The sequence below is a fragment of the Alligator sinensis genome, unplaced genomic scaffold, assembly GCF_000455745.1.
Source record: "Alligator sinensis unplaced genomic scaffold, ASM45574v1 scaffold151_1, whole genome shotgun sequence".
In the NCBI taxonomy this organism is placed as follows: Eukaryota; Metazoa; Chordata; order Crocodylia; family Alligatoridae; genus Alligator; species Alligator sinensis.
The window spans coordinates 123,299-144,297 of NW_005842534.1; the positions used below are offsets into that span (position 1 = coordinate 123,299).

General features: G+C 39.4%; 1 protein-coding gene across 1 annotated transcript in view; it reads left to right on the top strand.

The window, feature by feature from the left end:
• Nucleotides 1-20,999, top strand: part of LOC102385859 (adhesion G protein-coupled receptor A3-like) — a 529,567-nt gene that overhangs the window by 50,901 nt on the left and 457,667 nt on the right. The window contains exon 2 of the mRNA XM_014523782.2: nucleotides 5,713-5,784. Coding sequence (XP_014379268.2) covers nucleotides 5,713-5,784 — 72 coding nt within the window. The remainder of the gene's footprint in view (nucleotides 1-5,712; nucleotides 5,785-20,999) is intronic.

Genomic DNA, 20,999 nt, shown 5'->3' on the forward strand with positions numbered 1-20,999 from the left:
CTTGATTAGTTAAGTGTGGCTGACTCTGTTACAAGGGCTTCAGGCAGGCCTGACCGAGTCTTAAACAGCTGACCTGGTTGGCCAGGCTGCAGGGAAGGAGCCTTGCATCACCCCTGTTTTTATCTCCTTTCATAGTTACTGAAAGGCATTCAATAAACCTGCTTCTCTTTCCTTCCTGAACTCCACAACAAGAATACACATGCTTAGTATATAACACAACCCCTCCTCCCTGATTTGCTGCCTGTCCATCCTAAACAAGCTTTCTATGCCAGTATTTGGGTCCTGTCTAACCAAGTCCTGTGATAACAGTTATGTCATAGCTTGGATTGTGTATTGACTTGTAATTCTTCCTGTTTGTTTCCCATCTTGTGGCATACAGGTGTAAACATCTCGTATGTTCAGGAAGTTACCTTTGTTTATCACTTATGGTTCTGTTGAAGTTTCTCCATCCTCCCCACACTTCACTACCTTAACTAGGTCATTATTGTTTTGCTTACTCATGAGCCTTTATCACCAGCCCTGTCACAGAAGGGAATTGACACTTAATTGTTTATTAAGCATTATGATCACCTATGGTACTTTAATAAACATTACTTCAATAAATTGTTTCTTGAAATGGTTGTTTTCTTTCTGCTCAGACAACTTGGAGGCATCATGATTTACTGCGTTTGCAAGTGCCTCTCATACCCATTGGAATGTTAATTAATACATAAAGGGCACAGCTACATGTGCCGCTATGGCACTGTTGTTACTGCATTGTATTAAATGATGGTGCAGTAACAGCCTGTACTGCACCGTGCCAGTGACACATGGTTATTTTTATCTGCTGCATCACCGTAGCAACTTGCTATAGTGAGGAAGCATGTTTCTATGGCGATGTAGCTGTGGTGTCACGGTTTTTGCCTGCCGACGCTGTTGCTGTAGTGCATTGCTTTGACAACAGTGTCACGTGTAGATGTGCCCAAACACGTCTAATCATACCTTCATTGAACAACTTTAACCCTAGTTCTACTTTCTTCCTATTCAGCTATCAGTATTTTTAGGTGACTATCATATCCTATTAAATAATTGAATCAAGCTGTTAATATGGCATTCATTAATTTATTCCTTGCAAATCAGTCTCTCTAAATCTTTAACAATTTTGGCTGCTTCCCTTTGAGTTCTCTCCTAATTTCTTAATATCCTTCAGGTATTCAGCTATCCAAACTATATGCATTATTTTCCTTTGGTATCTCTAGTACCTAAAGAATGGGACTACTGTTATCATTATCCATGACAATTATATTAATTTTTGCATAGGTAGTTCAGAAGTCTTCTCATCTCTCCCTCTCTTTTTTCTTTCTGTTTCACATTATGAACTCCATTCTAATTTGTTGTTATGCTACAACTGTCAATGAATTATGCATGTTTTGGGAATAAATAGTATTTTTTGTTTACTTGGAAGAAGAGTTGAAACTTCTTAAAAGCCTTTAATTTAAAAATAATTTTCCATTTTTATTGCTTTACATAATATCACAATATAAATCTGTCCTGCTCCATCTTATTCTAAATCCATAAATAAATTGAATGCAACTGTAATCAACAGCACTTTTTTCTATGTTAATTGCCAGGGGTTAATTTGTGATGTTTTTGCTCGTTCCTCCCTTCTATCAAATGGTTCTGTCTCAGCCCCTGTGCAAAAGGAAAGAACAACTTCCAAATGTTCTTTTCTTGCTGTTGAGAATTTCTGCTGCTAGAAAAGATTCTGGGAGAAGGAGCAGTACATCCATTCAGTCTGCAGCTGCCCCCTGTCCTCTGAACCTTGTGCCTTCACAAGACTGGGGTGATCCTAGTCTGGGGAAAGCATGGGCTGCGCCATGGGTTATTTTTCTCCTGGAGTAGCCATTTTTGCTCTGGGAGAAAAATCTTGAACATTTGCACAATTGTTTTCTACCAAGAGAATGGTGATTCCCTTTGTAGAAACTGAATGCCTGTTTCTGGTATAAGATCATTACATATAGGCCCCATTATTAGTTCCCTCTGCACTGTGATCCGTTAGTATTTTTTATAAAATGTTGTTCTAATAGCAGATTGACAGCTGTTCTTTCCTAGAACCAAAATATTTTTGTCATGTGAAAGATTCAAAATGGAATCTCTTGTGACCTGTAATCCAATGATTCTCAACTGTGGTACCTTTAGATTATTTTGAAGGGAGTTGTGAGGTGAGAGAAGATAATCACACACATGTCCCTGCCTTTTCACTCCTCCTCCTCCTCCTCTTCCTGCTACTGCTTGGCTCTGTACAAGGAGGGAAAAACACTGCAATAACTAATATTCTGAAGTGGTGTTGCTTAGTTCACAAAAGTTATGGTTTTGAGGAAGGCAGACCTTACAATGAAGTTATGTCACTGCTTTATAGAATATTAAAGGCATTGATTTTGGCATGCGTTTGATGTTTTAACTATAGCTAATTGAGTAAGCATCTGCTGACATTTTATCGTGTTTATAAAACTTACATTTCAGTTGTCACAATCTACAAGATGAAGCAATCTAGGAGGTTTTAATTTTTGTAAACTTAATCATTATGTGGAAGTCTGGTATGTAGGATAGAAAGTTTTAATTTAAAAAATCAATGGTTAAGTTTGCTTGTTAATTCTTTAACTCTTGTTTACTGTTTAAGTTTTTTACATGAATGTTCTTTTGAAGGTTCTTTGCATAAATCTGGTATCTTTTATTAGACCAACTAAAATAGTTGGAAAAATTCTTCTTTGCAAGCTTTCGAGTACAAACACCCTTCTTCAGGCAGAGGGAGTGTCTACAGTATCTTGAAGATCAAAAACATCCTTTAAGAAAAAAAATAAAATAGCAAAAGAATACTTGCATACTGGGTGGAACCCAGCAGTTCACTGTTCTGCTTAAATGAATAATGTTTTTTTAAGTAATGTATAGATGCTTTTATTAAATTATTATACTCATTTTCCTAGGAGTCTGTTTTATAAGGATAATTAATATTGGTTTGTATTCAGGCTTTCCAGGCGAGACAGAAGGAAATGAAAGTAGTAGAGAAGTAGGCATCAACAAATTTTAATATAATCTTTTTACATTGAAAAATTCAGAGAACTTGAAATAACAAAATGATATAGAAGTGGAAAGACAAGAATGCATACATCGCATGTAAATCAGATAGAGGTCCAAAGGTGCACAGCTCTTTGCAAATTTGGCTACATTGAACAGGCCAAATATAATATTTATACTCCATGACATTACAATATGCCACAAAATATGATCTCTTCATAACACAATATAGCCAAATGACACAATTCAAAGTGAAATGTAATATATTGAACCTTCCAAGCCCAGCCAACTTTAACTTTGGGGTTTTGTTTTCCCTGGACTGATTTAAACTCTGCCCAGTCTCAGAAGTTAAGATCAATAAAAGAATAAAATAAAACAAAAGGATTGCAAAATTCTTCTCTATAGTAAATGTTCCACCCTAGATGCTTATAACTTAAAACTATTCAACCAATGTGCATCAGATAAATGTTGGCTGCCTCAAATGTTCAGGAAATGTACAAAACAAAGCAAATCAGAACAGCCAGCTTTGTTTTGGTCCTGTATCTTAATTACAACCTTATACTTATCCTGCAATTACATGATCTATCACAAGCTTAATTATGCTGATTGGTGGTGTTGCTCTTGTGATAATTAAGACTTTGCACTATATTCTGAAGGAGATTCAATGCATAGTGTGAGTAGTATATTTCCTTATCTGACAGAGATAGAAGGAAGAGCTTGTGTGATGTGAAATTTGCTATGTACTGTAGAGTACAAATAAGGGTCGTCATATACCTTGTCTTTTCTTTTCCTTTTAATGTTTGAGTTATGGGTGTAAGATTGCGTAAGTGCCAATTTTAATTCCCTTTAAACTAAGTTTCATTTAGGGCATCTACTTCAAAGATGTATGGGTTGCACTGACACACATTTAAGCGTTCCTCCTTTAGAGGGATGTCATTAAATATAGTCTCAAAATTATATACATAGGACATTAGTCTGGAAGGGAGCTACTGGATCACTGAGTTGGATGCACATTTTATGTTCCCTTATTTACTGCTGAAAATTATTTTACATCAGGCAAATCAAAATTATAAGACTCAGCAAAATCAGCAAAACCCCTCTTCTCCCCCCAACAAAAAAACACCATGGAAAAGAATTCCACTGTATTTTGTTTAATTCATGGATAAATATTTTTGTCTCTCTCATTTTCACTATTGATAAGGCACTGTGTTCTCTGTAGGCCTTGACAATTTTCAAAGTATGTCTATGACACATATTCTGATATACATACATAATTTGCAATTACATTTTAATGCAGTAGGAAACATTAGGAAGCACAGAAATTAACATGTTAGTGTATGGTGTTTTAAATGCAGCCAAAAAAAAGAGGATGTTTTACAATAATTGCAGAAGGGTTTTCGATTTGCTATTTTAGAAAATTAAAGGTTTATGAAGTTCTATTTTGTTTAATTTTGGCATTATTGTAAGCAATATACCATGATTACTGTGTTACTGAAAGGAGATTATGTGTATTACAGCAGGCTGTTATCAATTTTAAAGTATATATTCTGTTTTTAAAGGGTATAATATTTCACGTTATTGGTGATTTATTTTTATTCAAATTGGTAGAAGTGCCTCTTTCTGGCTTTTGGATATTGTACAGTCATTAATTCAATAGCTCAAGATCCTCTTCCTCTGGCTTTCTTTTACATACTGAAGAAAACTCTTCAGAGGAACCAAATGCCCAAGCAGGATTAGCTTTACGTTTTGTTACTTGCATGCTGTTTTTTTTGCTTCATATTTGTAATTATTAGGAAAATCTTGAATATTATTAAAATATCACTAAATTATCATGGTCTATGATGACAGTTTATTCAGAGCAGGGTCATGTGAGGCCAATAATAAATATTTTTGTAGTTTTCCATGGGAGTTGAATGTTATGACGTTTCTATGTTGATAGTTGCAAATGGCCTAGATGTAGCTAAATGGCTGGGGCTCCATGGAGGGATTACGAGGGAAAACTGTTTTCAGATGCTACTGTGCGCAGGTGTGTGGCAGTAGGGGACAGGAGGCATGGGGATAAGGGGAAAGATACTGGTCTGTATATCCTGGAAGATTCAACTCCATCACAGGAGGAACTTTCCCTTTGTTCAAGTTCAAGTTTTGAGGGATCATGTTGAGGCTCAGGCTGCCATAATACCATTCCCCCTGCCCATTGAGAAGGAAATGAGGCAAGGATTCATTTTTGTAGCATTTCTATTGTTTTATGGTCTGCTTGAGGAGGTTTCTTCACATACTTTCTTTTCCCCTCTCCCCTGCCACTCTCATTTGCAACATGCCTAGTTTGCTGATGGTCTGACCACAGTGATCTTCACCAACTGTCCTTCAGCATGTGCTAGTGAAGTGCAGGTGCCAATTGGTTTTTATAATTTTTGCACTGAACCACAATAGGTTTGTTGACTTCCATCTTTGATATGCTCCTGTTTAATAAAAAAGAAGTAACTGAATACTTGTGAAAACTATAATCTTTTTGTCTTGTTTACTCCTATAAGGAGAAATGCAAATGAAGCAGAGAATTTTGTGATTACTATTTTACAGAGCAGTCATTTACTGTAATTATATGTTTTTAATCAGTGGAATTACATTCTGTTAACCAGATTATTTCCTGACTACTTACAGGATTCTGAGTAACAACAAGATTTTGTGGTTAAAGAATGTCTCCTTCACTGGACTGAGATCATTGGAGAGACTGTGAGTAAATGATCAGCCTCTTTTGCAATTTCTATTCAAACTGTTCTTTATATTTTGCAATGTGAAACAAATAACAGGTAATAAAACTCAAAATTTCAAAGAAGTATATCAGAAGAAGGTTCTTAGGCAGCCTTCAGGTTCATAACCATAAAAAAGTGAATGAACTGGGGTGGACATGAAGAGTATTAGGAAAGCACTGGCAACAATTTGAAACTTAAGCTGCTAGTTAAAGACTTGCACTGCATACTCTATCAAAGTGATGGCTGGCATATGCAACAGCAATGTACCCACAATATAGCCAGACTTATTTAATTTTTTTAGTCTCCAAAAGTTCCCTTTGGAAATATATCCTCTGTAAAGAGACTCAGAAGTGTTTTTCTTTTGGGTAGGTAATGACATCTATAAAGCTGTACTAGAGTATTTGAGTAAAACAGATCTTAAAAATGAATGCTGCAGCATTTAGTCTGTATCACTTATTCAGGACAAACAAATGGGTTTAGGACGAAAAACCTATAAGAATCTCCTAGGTATAAATCAGCAGCAATATGTATATGATTTTTCTGTTTTTATGTTACTCATTTGAAAATAATCATGTAAGCTTGTATTTTTTTTTTTTTTACATTTGTGGGTAACTAATATTGACAGCTTGCTCTTGTACCCGTCTGAAAATGCCCCTTCTGGTTTCACATAAATTATTTTTCTACAGCTTTTCCTTAAAATCACTGCATTATGGGATGGCTGACACAAAGTAGTAGCTGTGTTCAACATTGGAAGTTATATTTCAGTGATGCATGACATATTTGTATGTGCAAGCACTGTGATATGAAATCTAATCTATCAGTAATTATATTTGTATTCTACATGAATAATGTTCTTTATACTTAAAGTTTATTCTAGTTGTGTATCAGGAAATTGCTTAGGCATGTGATTCATCTAATTATAGGCAATGGGACCTATTTATGCCCTTGAAAGTAGGAATTTCTTAACATATACTAATGGGTCAAGATTTGAATGAGGAAGATGGCATATGCCAATATATATATACGCATGTTTTCTTTCACTAGATGCAGATCATCTTATTTTAAATGTAATTCTGTTAAATCTCAGGCTGTTACTTGAAATTAACTATGCATGTGACTTACTGCTTTGTAAGGTAACACAGCTTTGTAAGGTATAACAAATCACTGGATTTGTATATAAATCTATATTTAGAATCTATATCTATATTTTATTTACAGTTGTTGCTTCAAATCATACTTTAGGCTAATACATCCTTTTTAAATCTTTGTTTTCTTATTTGTAATTGCCCGTCTTCATTAAAACACTTTGAAATAAAGGTGAAAAAATGTTTTACAAGTTTCATCTCCCCCACATTCTGACCTCCTCCAGCAAGCTGTACTTCAGCTCTTTTGTGAACATCTATAGGGGTCAGCATATTCCTTAAATCAGTAGGGATTTATCTGCTACATTGGAGGGACCTGCAAGGTGCTAATTTATTTGGAATCTCCTGAACTTCTTTAAAAGAATTATCTCAACACAGCAATGGGACGTAAAGTGTCCCATTGAATACAGTAGAGAAAGCAGAAAAAATTATTCTGTGATAGAGGTAAATTTCTGTTTTAAGAAATTGGGAGAGGAAGAGATCTTTCAAGTATGTTGAAAACATTAAGGATAACATTAACAGTGAGCAATAAATTTGCCAGTAAGACAGATCTGTAGCACATGTTGATTCCTTACTTTGTTGGATACTAATATTTAAATCTGTTTCCCCTAAATACATTTATTATGGAGAATGGGTTATACTTTAACATTCATCACAATGTATTTTGGTCTTTCCTCAGAGAATTTTAAAATGAATTATTCTACCTAATCTGTCCATTGTTTGTTACCACGGTACCCAAGGGCTTAACTAACTCCTCTCTCTCCCTCCCTTTTCTACCCAGAATTTTATGACCAAATCCCAAAACAGCCTAAATAACTACGGTGGAGCATACTGCACATAAACATGTTATGCTTGTTTTTTATTTTTAGATGTAGAAGAGATAATAAAAATAACTCCCAAAGTTGGGGAAATATTTACAATGTTATAAAAATGCATTTTATATGTTTCCTATTGTAACTATACCAAGAACAAAATATCTGTCAATTCTCCATCAATAAGCTATTGCTTGGGGAAAAATATGGATGAAAAAATGAATCACCATAAAAGTAATTATAGCCAATGTTTCACTTTATGGACTCCCTCATAAAGAATTTTAAATTTTGAGAAAAACAGCTTTGACAACTATACTCCTTAAAAGTTCAGTTGGATATTTCCCATCAAACCTATACATACCTAAATCAGGAACAGGGTCCATTTTGTAGAAAAAAAAGTTTCCTTCTAAAAGCTCTGGGGTACTTGGGACCAGGGAATTATAGATTCCATAGACATTTCGGCTGGAAGGGACCTCGGAAGATCATCGAGTCCAGCCCCCTGCCCCAAGGGCAGGAAGTCAGCTGGGGTCATAGGATCCCAGCAAGATAAACATCCAAATTTCTCTTGAAGGCATTCAAAGTAGGTGCTTAAACCATTTCCGATGGCAAGCTATTCCAGACCTTGGGGGCTCGGACAGTAAAGAAGCTCTTCCTTATGTTCAGCCTGAAACCGCCTTGCAGGAGTTTATAACTGTTTGACCTCGTCATCCCTTGGGGCGCTCTGGTGAACAAACGTTCCCCCAGATCCTGGTGGACATCCCTTATAAACGTATAGGTGGCCATCAGATCGCCCCTGAGCCTGTGCTTTTCCAGGCTGAAGAGTCCCATAGCTCTCAGCCTGTCATCATAAGGTTTATTTTCCTGACCTTTGGCCATGCGCATGGCTCTTCTCTGGACTTTCTCAAGCTTCTCTGCATTCTTTTTGAATTCTGGAGCCCAAAACTGGATGCAGTACTCTAGCTGCAGCCAGCGGGAGTTGTGTATATCCAACTCAAATCTCACCTTAATGTAAATCAACATCAGCCTCTGACTTTGCATTAATCAAGATAATGATGTCCTGTGCCAAAACTCTGTTCTCCAGACAAGAAACTGAGATAAAAACAGCAGGATGGATTTTGAAGGATGGGTCTTCATTTGAAGTTCACACTATTTCACCTTCCTGTGCTTGTCCAGATTTTCAGCTCCTGGTATTTTCTGAGTAGTGTTGCTCTCAATTAAGTATCTCCAGTTCATTCTCCTACTGATGTCTCTTAACCAAAGCTTCCTCTTCCTCCTTGTCATTCCATGTACCTTTTCTCAAACAAACCAAAAAATAGGTGGACTTTGTGCGGGCCGGGAGCGGTCCGAGGCCCTCGGGGGCCTGTGCGCGGCGGGCTGTGGCCAGCAGCCCGGACACGCCGGGTCGGGGAATACAGGCCGGCGGGCTAGAATTAGGCACGGACGCTTAGCGGTTGATTAAAGATTATTTTACTTACACCAAAGATGGTCGCGGTGCAGGCAGGAAGACTTGCTTGAGTTGCAGTTACAAAACAAAACAAAACAAAACAAAACTCGAACCTGCAGGGCACGAGAGTACGTCACAGGGGGTTTTCGGCGACGGGAAGATGCAAAACACGAGAGTACATCGCAATGGGTTTTCGGCGACGGGAAGATAAACCTGCAGGACTCGAACCTGGGTAGAGCTCTGGATACACTCACACGATGTTTGCTAGGCTCCGTGGAACTTGCGCGCGGGGAAGGGTACGTCGAGGGATTGTTCGGCGACGGGGAGAGGCCAGAGGTTGATCAGACCCCTATAGCCTGCGCTGGGTTCGATAGGCTCCGCAGCGCTTAGAGATCTTCACAAGACGTGAAGTTCTCCTCCTCCAGATGGTTATGGAGTCCTCCCTTGCGGGGGTTCTCCTCGGAGTTCTCCAACTTGGGCAGAAACCGCTCAAGCCTCTTATATGGCTAGCAAACCAATCACTAGCCACCACATGGGAATAATTTAGAACTGGCCAATAGTGGGACACAAATTTGCATGCGAATGGCGGGAACTCCTTTGCACCGTGCATTTCTCTTTGCAACTAAGAAATGCACCCTGCAAAGAAAACTCCTAGTGGCGGGAAATAATTTAGCAGTGCCAAAGCGCACACAAACAAAATCACACTCTTGGGTTGTGACAGACTTCATCTATTTAAAACTTAGTCAATGGGTAGGACTATTCAACAAGGCCTGAAATGCAGTTATGGGAATGTTTGTGCCTTAGTTTATTTGAATTACCTTAACAGTTTATATTTTGTTTCTGCATACCTCTTCTAAAGTTAAGTTTGTACTTACAAATGTTAGCACTGTAATGTTTTCTGTTTCCTGCTGTTTTAGATTCTTTTATCTGTGAGGCGGAGTATTCAGCAGTATTAGCTAGTAATGCTAAAAGAAATTCAGTTTTGGAAGTACAATTGCTTCTCTAAATTCATTAATAAAGCTTAGAGGTAAAGTTAAAATATTTTCTGAACACTGTAATAATGTACTCTTAATAATGGAGTTCAGTTTATGAAATATTGGGATTTTTTTTACTTGACATCCTTTAAGAAACATCCAAGTATCCTATACCTAAGGTGCTGATACTGTCTGAAATATCTGCCAGTCAGATATGAGCAATGAGCCACAAGAGTACTTTATAGAGATGGTATTCATTGTCTTTCCAGACTAAGAGTTACTGCCTAGCACTAACTCAGTGAGATTGAATCACAAATTTGTTCTGACGTGGATCATGATGCATTGCTTCTGTTCCATTGGGTTTGCTGTGTATTGCTGACTAGGGGTATTAAAGGATGAATTTTGTCACTTTGTCACTCCCATTTTGAGATATAGAAAGTTTCTGTACACTTGCATTTTGTCCTGAGTTGTCTTTTATAACCGTGGCTTTGAAAAATCAAGGGTCTAATTGGAAGCTAAGTGGAAACTTATTAGATTTTTTTTTTGGTGGTGGTGGGGGAAATAAAGGGGTGGGAGGAATAGGAAAGGGCAGGGCAGGGAGTATTCATGTTGTTGAAACATGAAAATTTGATAGGTGCAAGCTAGAACTGACACACAAGGTAGAGATCAGAGGCTTTCTTCTTGAAGTTATTTCTTTGATGGGAAGTTCTCCTTGCTTAACATTTGGAGAGGTTCAGATTTCTATTTGATTTTTTTAAAACCAACTAGTTTAGGAGTGGTTGAGTCTGGGATTTTGTATTGGCTCAGTGTTCCTGGCAGTTACTGCTACTGCCTCTCTTTATGCTATGGGAGACTGAAAATATGACTGTTGGGGGAGGATTGCTCTTGGGCATACCTCATGGACCTGCTTCTATTTTCATTCGTCAGACCTGGAAATATGTTGCTGAAGCCATTCTGAGGGCACCCCCTTGATTACCACTGTGATGGACTGTGGGTTTTATTGTGATATTTCTGTGTTAACTGTGTTTATGTTGTTATAATATTGTGTGATTCAGTTTACATCATTAGCCTGTAGATAGAGAATGAAGAGTTAAGTGCTAGGACTATCTGCATGCAGGAAGAGACCTTTAGCATCACCAGAATCTTGAAGTGTCTTAGGTTAGACTTTGGTATGTTAACAATCACCCAGGAGGTGTTCAGATGAGATAAACATGGCAACAGGAGAGCAATCGGGGAGAAGCAGCCTGGCAGTTCCAGGCCAGAGGAGTCTAAAGACTGAGGGAAGTAGAGCAGCTTTAGGGAGCTGGCAAGACTGGAAAGGGAGAAGCTGAGCATTTTTGAGGGAGCTCAGGGTTATATGGGGCTGGATTGGGGACAGAGGGATTGCTTAACACCTTTAAAGGAGATAGAGAACCTCTGGCCCTGATAAAAGCCTTTATTAAAGAGACTGTCCATTAGGGCTGTGCAAAATTTTTCCGGCTGTTTAATTTTGACACTGTTTTGACTCGTTTTGAGCTTGAAACAGCAAAATCGAACTGAACTGAAATGAAGGGCTTCAAAACAGCATCAAAACAAAACTTGGGCAGTCAAAGGTTTCAAAACGTTTCGAGTTTTGAAGCATCCCCAGTTGAGTTCCCCTCCCCAGCAGAAGGATCGGGTTGGGGAAGGGAACTGAGCCCGATTGCTCAGTTCCCCTCCCCAGCGCTGCGATCCATCAGGCTGGGGAAAGCAACTCAGCCCAGCTGAGCTGAGTTCTCTTTCCCAGCCCAATAGATTGCAGTGCTGGGGAGGGGAACTGAGCCTGATCGCACAGCTCCCGCAGCCCTTCTGGGGTTGTGGGACCCCATTTGCTTGCCAGATGAGAGAGGCTGTTTCAGGCTTCCCCATTATAGCCTATGGGCGAAACTTGAAACAGCATCACTGTTTTGACAAAATGAAACAGAAAAGTGGTTTTGAGTCAAAATGAAATTCAAAACAAAACACTATTCTATTGAAACATTGAATTGCAAGCTAAAATGGAACAATACCATTTTGCACAGCCCTACTGTCCGTTATGCTGCCTAGAACTTAATGTTGCACTTGGTTTCCTCCCCCCACCCTCAAGCAAGAGGTGAAGCCCCTCTCATGGGCAAAACTGGATGTTACCCCAGGCAAATAAGCATTTATTTAGTAGTTCACATTAGAGGTACTAAATTTTAATGCACAGGAGCAAAAGTGCATTAATGAATGTGTAGACACTGTAATGGAGGATAGGCTAGATAACCTCCAACTCCCTTCTCCCAGGAGAACTATGGTCCATGTATCCCCAAAGTCATGGCCTCATCAGGTATATGGTGTCTCTGCATATTTAACCACATACCCTTGTTTACTGTACATACATTGGGTGCCAACTGTAGAGCAGTTCCAGACCATTACAATATATCAGTGTTTTTAGTTACAGTTACCAGTTATACATAAAACTATTACATTTTGGTACAATTATTTTCTTTGACTACATAATACACTGTAAAATCAAAATGGTAGCACATTAACTCAAATTTGTATGAAATGGAAGGTCGAAGGAGAGATGCATGTTAATCAAATTAGACCAGAGAAGAACTGTGGTGTTGTACCTGTTAGAATACCTGTTTTACACTTGACATCTTCTCAGTGTACCTCAAACTAAAAAGGACCGCTGGTTTGAATTTATTTGTTCCAGAACATACAATTTTCTTATTTTTGGTAGTCTCTCTCATAATACATAGCAGTGGCGTTTTAACTCTTAATTGAAATCTTACTAATATTTCTAAGACTTGAAGAAATGATTTAATAGTTTAAATAGAAACCTGTACCCATAGCCCATTTTGATTTGGGGATATTAGAAAATTAAGATATCTCTCATATAAATTATTTAAGTTCAAATTTACAGCTTTTCAAAAAGGCTCCTCATAAGCAAATATTGTCCGAGAGTTGACATATTAAGTGTTGAGTCTTAGTTGTGGAGCAGGAGGTTGGAGAAACTTTAAGACCTCACCCCAAATGCAGACGTATCCTTTAAATATGAAGCAAAACACTTAAACTTGAGCATATTTTAAAAAAATCATATTGGCACTGCTCCAAAAAGCCAGCTAGGTAATAGAGAGATGTAATGAAATGTAGGTATCACTGAAGGTGGGAGAGGGGACTTTAAGAACTGACTGTACTATAAATAATTGATGTCATGGTTGAAACTACTTAAGTATAATGTCATTATGATCTCTGAGTTAGGCTTCCCTCTGGCTTTTTATAAATAGACATTTGGTGCAAACAGGGTGACTTTTTTTGCTGTAACTGGGGTTTGGAAAGAGTCAGGTCAAAAAAATTACATACCTCTCAGTACTGTGGCATGCTCACAGTTTACATTTCATTTGTTAAAAATTAACAGTTAAGCTTATTAGTTCAAGCCAGTAGCTGCCTCTTCTACAACGTGTAGATTGGCTGTTGAAAATAGGAGAATCAACTATGTAAGCATACTGTGATTTTTTTACAAAAACACATTACAGAGATGTTCATGTATTAAGCCTTAGTTAAGCAATAATAATTTGGAAAAACATTGAGATGTTTAGGAAGATAAAAGTAGAAATATGAGGGAAGGAAAATTAAATACAGCTCATTCAAATAGAACTCACAACATTGAAATTTTATCAGATAAGATGTGATACCACCATTAATAAGTAGTGTGTTACCAAAATAATAGAAATGCCAATAAAAAATCAACATTATGACAAAATATTTGTGGTATTTGCATCAAATTTTAACTTTGTTAAATTTCTTGCCACATAAGTTGGTTTTGATTGGTCAGAAATCATGTACTGTTTTGAGCAGATTGAGCCTCTTCCATATATTAAGAACAGTTAGGGCATAATTGTTTAGAATTATGTTCTCAGAGGGAGAGACTACTTTGTACTCTCACTGAGCCAGATTAAAAAACAAACAAACAAACAAAAGCTGCGCATCAAGAAATGATATCATGTCCTGCTTCAAATTGTGTATGTACCTTGTCTCTGCTATCCCTTAAATCTATCTAGGATTTTAGTATGGCCGATGGCTTTAATTGGAATTTCTATCTAAGCCGGGGTGGGCAAAATCTGGCCCATGAGCCAGATGCGACCCATTGGGCTATTCTATCTGGCCTACGGGGTCCCTAAAAAGTTTAGAAAATTAATTTATCTGCCCCTGGATGCCTGTCATGTGGTCTTCGATGGCTTGCCAAAACACAGTAAGCGGCCCTCCGGCCAAAGTAATTTCCCACCCCGATCTAAACAATAGAGAGTTTCCTGCCTATCAAAGTGACTGCAACAGCATTTGTGTTTGCTCAACCTAGTATAAAACTGTCATTTTTGGATGTACTTATGACCCTAGTATTTAAGTCCTTTCCTGAAAATGTGGTGGTTGTGCTTGTATAATGTGTTAAATATAAAGCCAATATTAGACATAAGTTCATAAAATAAAACACTGAAAAGTTATAAAACATTGAGTTAAGGTTAAATGCTCTTTCTTAACTCTAACTTGGGAAACCTAGAGAAGAGAGGAAGATGAAACATGTTAAATGCCTCAGAGATTAGGAAGGGAGGGGAGAATAAAATGTGACCTTGATTAAAGTAAGCTGGATATTACAGAAGTTTGAAAAAAAATTAAGGAAACACCTTCCCATCTACGCCAACAAATTGGGGATGAAAGTTTTGTTTTGTGATGTCATGATATGTTACACTACTTAGTAATGGTGGTTTTGCATCTTATCTGATATATTTACATTGTTGTGAACTCTATTTAAATAATTTATTTAACTACTGATAGACTTATCAATACATTTGTGACTTTTGCAATGAATTGTTTTAAAATAAAATACACATTTAAATCTTATTTTTTTCCTTAAACCAGTGTAATGCCTTGATTCTATTAGTATAATCTGTATTAGATTGGTCAGTCTGCTGACTGATAGAAGTCTATTGTGAAGTTCCAGTAAGATACAATATTTTCATCTAGCCTTTATTTTCATATTTTTGTAGTACAATGTGTAATATTTGTAAGGTGGATACTTAAGTCATTGATAATCCTACTCATTGAGTAGTTACTGATGGCTTGGTGTCTAGTTGGGAGGAGGTATCAAGTTGGTTTCCCCAGGAGTCTGTCTGGTACTATGCAACTTCTTCATTAATGATTTGAATGATGAGACTGAGTGCATGCTTAGCAAGTTGCTGATAACACAAAGTTGGTTGGCATTGCAGTCACTCTGGAGGGTAGGACTAGGATCCAGAATAACCTAGATAGGTTGGAAAAATGGTCCACAATCAACTAGATGAGCTTCAAAAAGGACAGGTGCAAAGTCCTGTACTTGGGATGGAATAACCACATGTACAAATACAGACTAGGGTATGACTGGCCATAAACTGAATATAAGCCAACAGTGTGCTTTTGTTACAAAAAAAACGTAAATAGCATACTGGGTTGTATCAGTAGGTGTCACAAATCAAAGGAAGTGATTCTTCTGCCCTATTTAGCCCTGGTGAGACCACACCTGGAATACTGTGTCCAGTTTTGGGCCCCACACTTCAAGAAGAATGTGGTCAGATAGGAAAGCATCCAGCAGAAAGCAACAAAAATGACTAGAAGTAGGAAGCGTGACTTAGGAGGAAAGACTGAAAGTGTTAGGGTTATTTAGTCTGGAGAAGAGAAGACTAAGGGGGGATTTGATAACAGCCTTTGAATACCTAAAGAAAGGATTGAGATGGGTTTTTCTTTGTAGCTTTAGGATACATAACTAGGAGCAATGGTCTCAAGTTGCAGCAGAAGAAATGTAGGTTGGAAATTAGGAAGATCTTTCTGACTCTGAGGGTTGTCAAGCATTGGATCAGGCTATCTAGAGAAGTTGTATAATCTCCATCCCTGGAAATTTTCAAGAGCAAGTTGGTCAGTCACTTGGCTGGGATGGTTTAGTCAGTGATGATCCTGCCTTATGTAGGGGGCTGTATTTGATGACCTTATTGAGCCCTACTTCCATCCCTACTTTCCTATGATCCTAAGATAACAGAAATGCTGTTGGTATCTTTTAGGTTCCAGTGTCTTGTTGCCAGATTATGACTTTACTCTCCCTAAAGTATATAAGCCTTCTCTAAAATTTACAAAACATTTCGATTATTTCTTGTAAATCATGGACACTGTAGAAACCCATTTTGGTTCATCATAATTCAGGGTCAGTAAGAGATTTCCGTCATTATCTCATGGAACCAAATTATTTAATTTTATACATTGTAACCTTTTTGTTAAAGATGTTGAACTTCATCTTGTTTATTCATGAACAGCTTTGTTAGTTACCACACGATCCTTTAAGATTTCACATTGGCAATGCATATCTTAAGATGATGTGTTGTAAACAAAATATTTTTATCACTGCTGTGGCCTGTCTTTAATGAGAGGTGTTATTTAATTCAGTTCACCAATTTATTTTAATCCTAAAATTGCTGTGGTGAATACCGATTTATATCACTGGTTGACATCTTTTTAGCAGCAGGCTGAAATGACCTAGTTCGGGTCAGAGGCAGGCTGCTGCTAGGTGTCAGGCATGAGCAAAGATCACAGTCCAGCCCCAGTTCAGGCAACGTTTCCCACTGGTGAAATGCTCCTAACGCCTCCCAGTTCCATTGGCTGGATATAATGTCCCTGGAGGATGGATTTAGCCCTCAGGCTGTAGGTTACCAACACCTGTTCTTTATGATCCATATCCTGTACCAACTCCTGCAGGTGCTTCACTTAAGACTTTACTTTTATTTGTGTATAAAGCAAAATAATTTCCCTTGGCAATTATAAAGCAATTTTTAGAGAAAGGGCAAGCATCTGGTTGAGACAGATGATTGTAAAAGGGAAACAGACTGGTCCCAACTCTGCCACAGATAGGAACATTTTCTTTGAAAATGGCTTATTCTCTGTTTGCAAATGATTTGAGATCCTCAAAGGAAATCAGTTATAGTAGGCTAGTATCGTGGTGACTGTGTGATACTAGATTCTTTTCATTTCCTTCAATTTTACCTTGTGGTGAGACCACTTCTTTGATATCATGGTTCTACCTCTGATTAACAAGTGTCAGTGCAGGCAGTGGGAAAGAGTACGCTGTGTTATGTGTAGCTTTATGTGCATCCCATCAGCTAAGTACAGACAGTCAAAAAGCCTGAGGCTGAATTGATTCAGTCTTTGCAGGTTAGCCTAAGTTGTGTAATTGAACCAATAATCAAGTCAATAGACATTCACTTCTGATCCGAGAAATGCAGCCATATGCCTGTAGTGGCCTAGGCCAGAAGCTGGGAGGTGCTAGAGCATACCTCCCTGCTCAGCTGGAGCAGACAGCTTAGGCCAAGGCTAGCCCAACCACCCTGCAAAATGGGATTTGTGAGGGAGATGCAAAGCATCTTGGGATGTGGGGGGACTGTGAGTTAACTTGAATGTGGAGGGGATCTGGGACAGAAGTTGAAGAAACTGCTTTAACCTAAATTAATTAAGTCTGAGACTACATCCATCCAGGTTTATCTTAAACCGGTTTTAGCCATTTTGAAAGCGGTTTACTTGCACTTCATGGGGCTTTCTCCACCCTGGCTAGGGATCTCCTAGCCAGGTGCAGCTCTGGGGAGCCAAGAGGAATTCTCCCCCACCCCTCACTCTTCCCAGATGCTGATTACTTCAGCTGCTGCTACAGGAGGGAGGGAAAAAGAGCCCCCCAGGCCAGGTACCTGCCCATGCACTCCAGCATGAGGGCACTGGGGAGCCCCTGCCTTGTGGGGCTTCCCACTCACCGCAGGCCAGGATGCCTCAGTCTGGGACAGCCCCAGGGAGCTGAGGAAAATTTTGCTGGGCTGAGGAGGAATTCTGCGGTTTCCCCATGCTGGGCTGAATGGGCAAACACCCAGTCCAAATAACTCCTTCTTCCTCCCTCCTGTGGCAGCAGCTGAAGCAATCAGCAGCTGGAAAGGGTGATAGGGTGGAATTCCCCTTGGATCCCCATGGCTGCACCTGGCCAGGGGACCCCTGGCCACAGTGGAGGAAGCCCTCTGAGATGGGGGCTCCCTGGTGCCCACACCCTTGGGGCCTTTTGAACGCTTTCCCCCTCCCTTCTGTGGCAGGGGCAGGCAATTATTTTGGGTGGAGGGCCGCTTACTGAGTTTTGGCAAGCCAGGGGAAGATAAATACCCCTGGGCTAAGGCAAGCAGCTCTGCTGGGGAGGGGGAGGTGGGGAATTCTGCCAGCTCCCTGGGTTGCCCTGAGTGGGGGAGAGGAGTTACTGAGGGTCAAAAAACCCTCTAACCCAGGGGGTTTCTCTCCCCTTATGTGCTGTGTAGACCATAGTCTACAGGGGTCTCTGGGTATGTTCCCCTGCCCCCCACTGTCCCTATGGGCTAATGGATGTAGGCAGGCAGGCAGAAAGTAGGCCAGGGTGAGGCAGGCCCTGCTCCACTAGAGCAGACAGCATAGCCCAGGGATGCAAAGCATCTTGAGATGCTGGGGGACTGAGAGTTAAATTGAACAAGGAAGGGATCTAGGACAGAAGTTCCGTAAACAGTTTGACCTAAATCAGTAAGTCTAATACTACATGCAACCAGGTTTAGCTTAAACTGTTTTTGGCCATTTTGAAAGCGGTATATGTGAACTGAACTTCTGTTCTGTTACAGGTTTAAACCAGTTTCTGATCACTTAAATCAGTTTATGTGTAACTTCTGTCCCAGGCCTTGTTGTGTTACAGATCTGAACTGGTTTCTGATAACTTATATCATTTGTGTAATTTCTGTCCCTAGCTATTAGGTCAGATACTTAGCTATTTTGCATATTTAAAAATGTGCATGTAACTATCGGTTTTAGCATATGGTCAACCTAGTGTACCATAAATAGTGGCAGAACAGGATATGCATTTGCCAAAAAAAACCTGGAAGCTGTGCTTGAGATGGGTGAAGAAGTATCACTGCAGTGGTCAAAATTAGTACCAGTTGAGTATATAGATAGATTAGTTGGTGGATGAAGGCATGGTATGTGGAAATGAGATCTCTCTCAGATGCAGTTTAGTGACACAGCTGTCCCCACAGGCTAAGCTGAACAGCTGCAGACACAGCTGATGACATTCTTTCAGTATATTGTATTAAGAAACCAAGTAGGGGAAAGATATGTTTCAGTTTGTGATGCTTGAGCTGTGGCTTTAATGAGTAGTACCCCTACAAGAGTGTGGTCTTTTACTGGCAAACAACTAGGAGAAATCCAGGCTTGGGAAGAGAGGGTCAGATGTTTAGATAAGATGTTGTTAAACATCACTTTCCTTCAAATGTATTGTCCTTTTTGGATCCCACCCTATACCCTGAGTTTTCTCCCAACATTAATAATTCAAAGGCTGAGAATGTTTTTTCTTTCTTTTTTCTTTTCTTTTTAAAGCTGCTATAGCAACTAATAACCTCAAGCATGTGAGACTGAAGGACAAAATTCAGTGTTGTATTGGGAGTTATAAAATTATTGTTTCTAACAGCTATACCACAAGTAACATAACACTTAGAAATTAAAAGAAAGATTACATTCGACTTCTAATCAGCCTGGGTAGTATGAGCATTATAAGCATGACATAATTGTCAAAGCACTTGTAATGTAAGCTGACATAAAGGTAAGACATTTTTTTTTTCTTTAGTCAGTTGTGATTTTTCACTGGAAAATAACTACATAGACTATTAGAGGTCATATATCCATTGTCTTGGGTTGGAGAAGCAGTACATGCTCTGTTTTTAAGTTTTGTAGGGCTTTTATTTGGTGAAAATAAACAAAACAGAAATTCTAGGGGAAGATGCACTCCTTTTCAGAGAGAACAGTGCCACCTTTTTTAACATAGCAGCAATAAACCTTCTGAAAAATGAAAATTTAAAAATATATCTTTATAGCTCCACTGAGCATATATGGATCTACAGCAGGGCTGTCAAACTTATCTTGTCCCATGGGCATACTCATCTGGTATAGGGCTGGTCCATGGGCCAGGTTGAGCCTACAGACCCCCTTGCTTCCCCTTTCCCTTCTTCCAGCATACTAGATCCAGCACTCACTCCAGCCAGTCTGGGACTCGTGCTATGTGGGGTGTGGACCCTGAAGTGGCTGGAACGAATGCTGCATGTAGCACAGTCTGGCTGGGGTTATGTGGTGCAGATCCCAAACTGATCAGAGTGGTTGCTGCACTGCACACAGTGCCTGCCTGGCTGGACTGCGTTACGGGAGACACCCTCTGTGGGCACTGTGCTGCACATGGCACCCACTCCAGCCAGTGTGGACCCATGATACACATAGTGCTTGCAGGCACTGGGAGATCCAGACTGTCTAGGGTGGATGCTGCACATAGTGTGGGTCTTGGTGCAGGTGCTGCATGTGGCAGTCTGGCTGGGGTAAGCACCATGTTTAGCATAGCACCCCCTTTACCTGGTCTAAAATCTGTGCTGTAAGCATCCCCCCTAGCAGCACAGTCCTGGGCACTGCCTGCAAGGCTGGTCCAGCGTGTCATGCCCCATTTGTGTTTGCTCAGACCCTGTGGCAGCACCAGGGTCTGGATGGCAGGGCTCCATGGTCTGGATCCAGCCTATGTTTGACACCCCTGACCTACAGTGATCAGCAACATTGTTTCTCTCTTCCTCCAGCTTCCACTGCAACTCTCATTCTTTCTATGCATTATAGCTTTTTCCTGTTTCTTAACAATTTATCCTGTACGTCTGGACTTTTCTTTAAGGCCCTTGTTACTTACTTTCTCCTTGAAGCCATTGCACTTTTCTCTGCCTTGGGTTATATAGATTTTTTCCCCCACA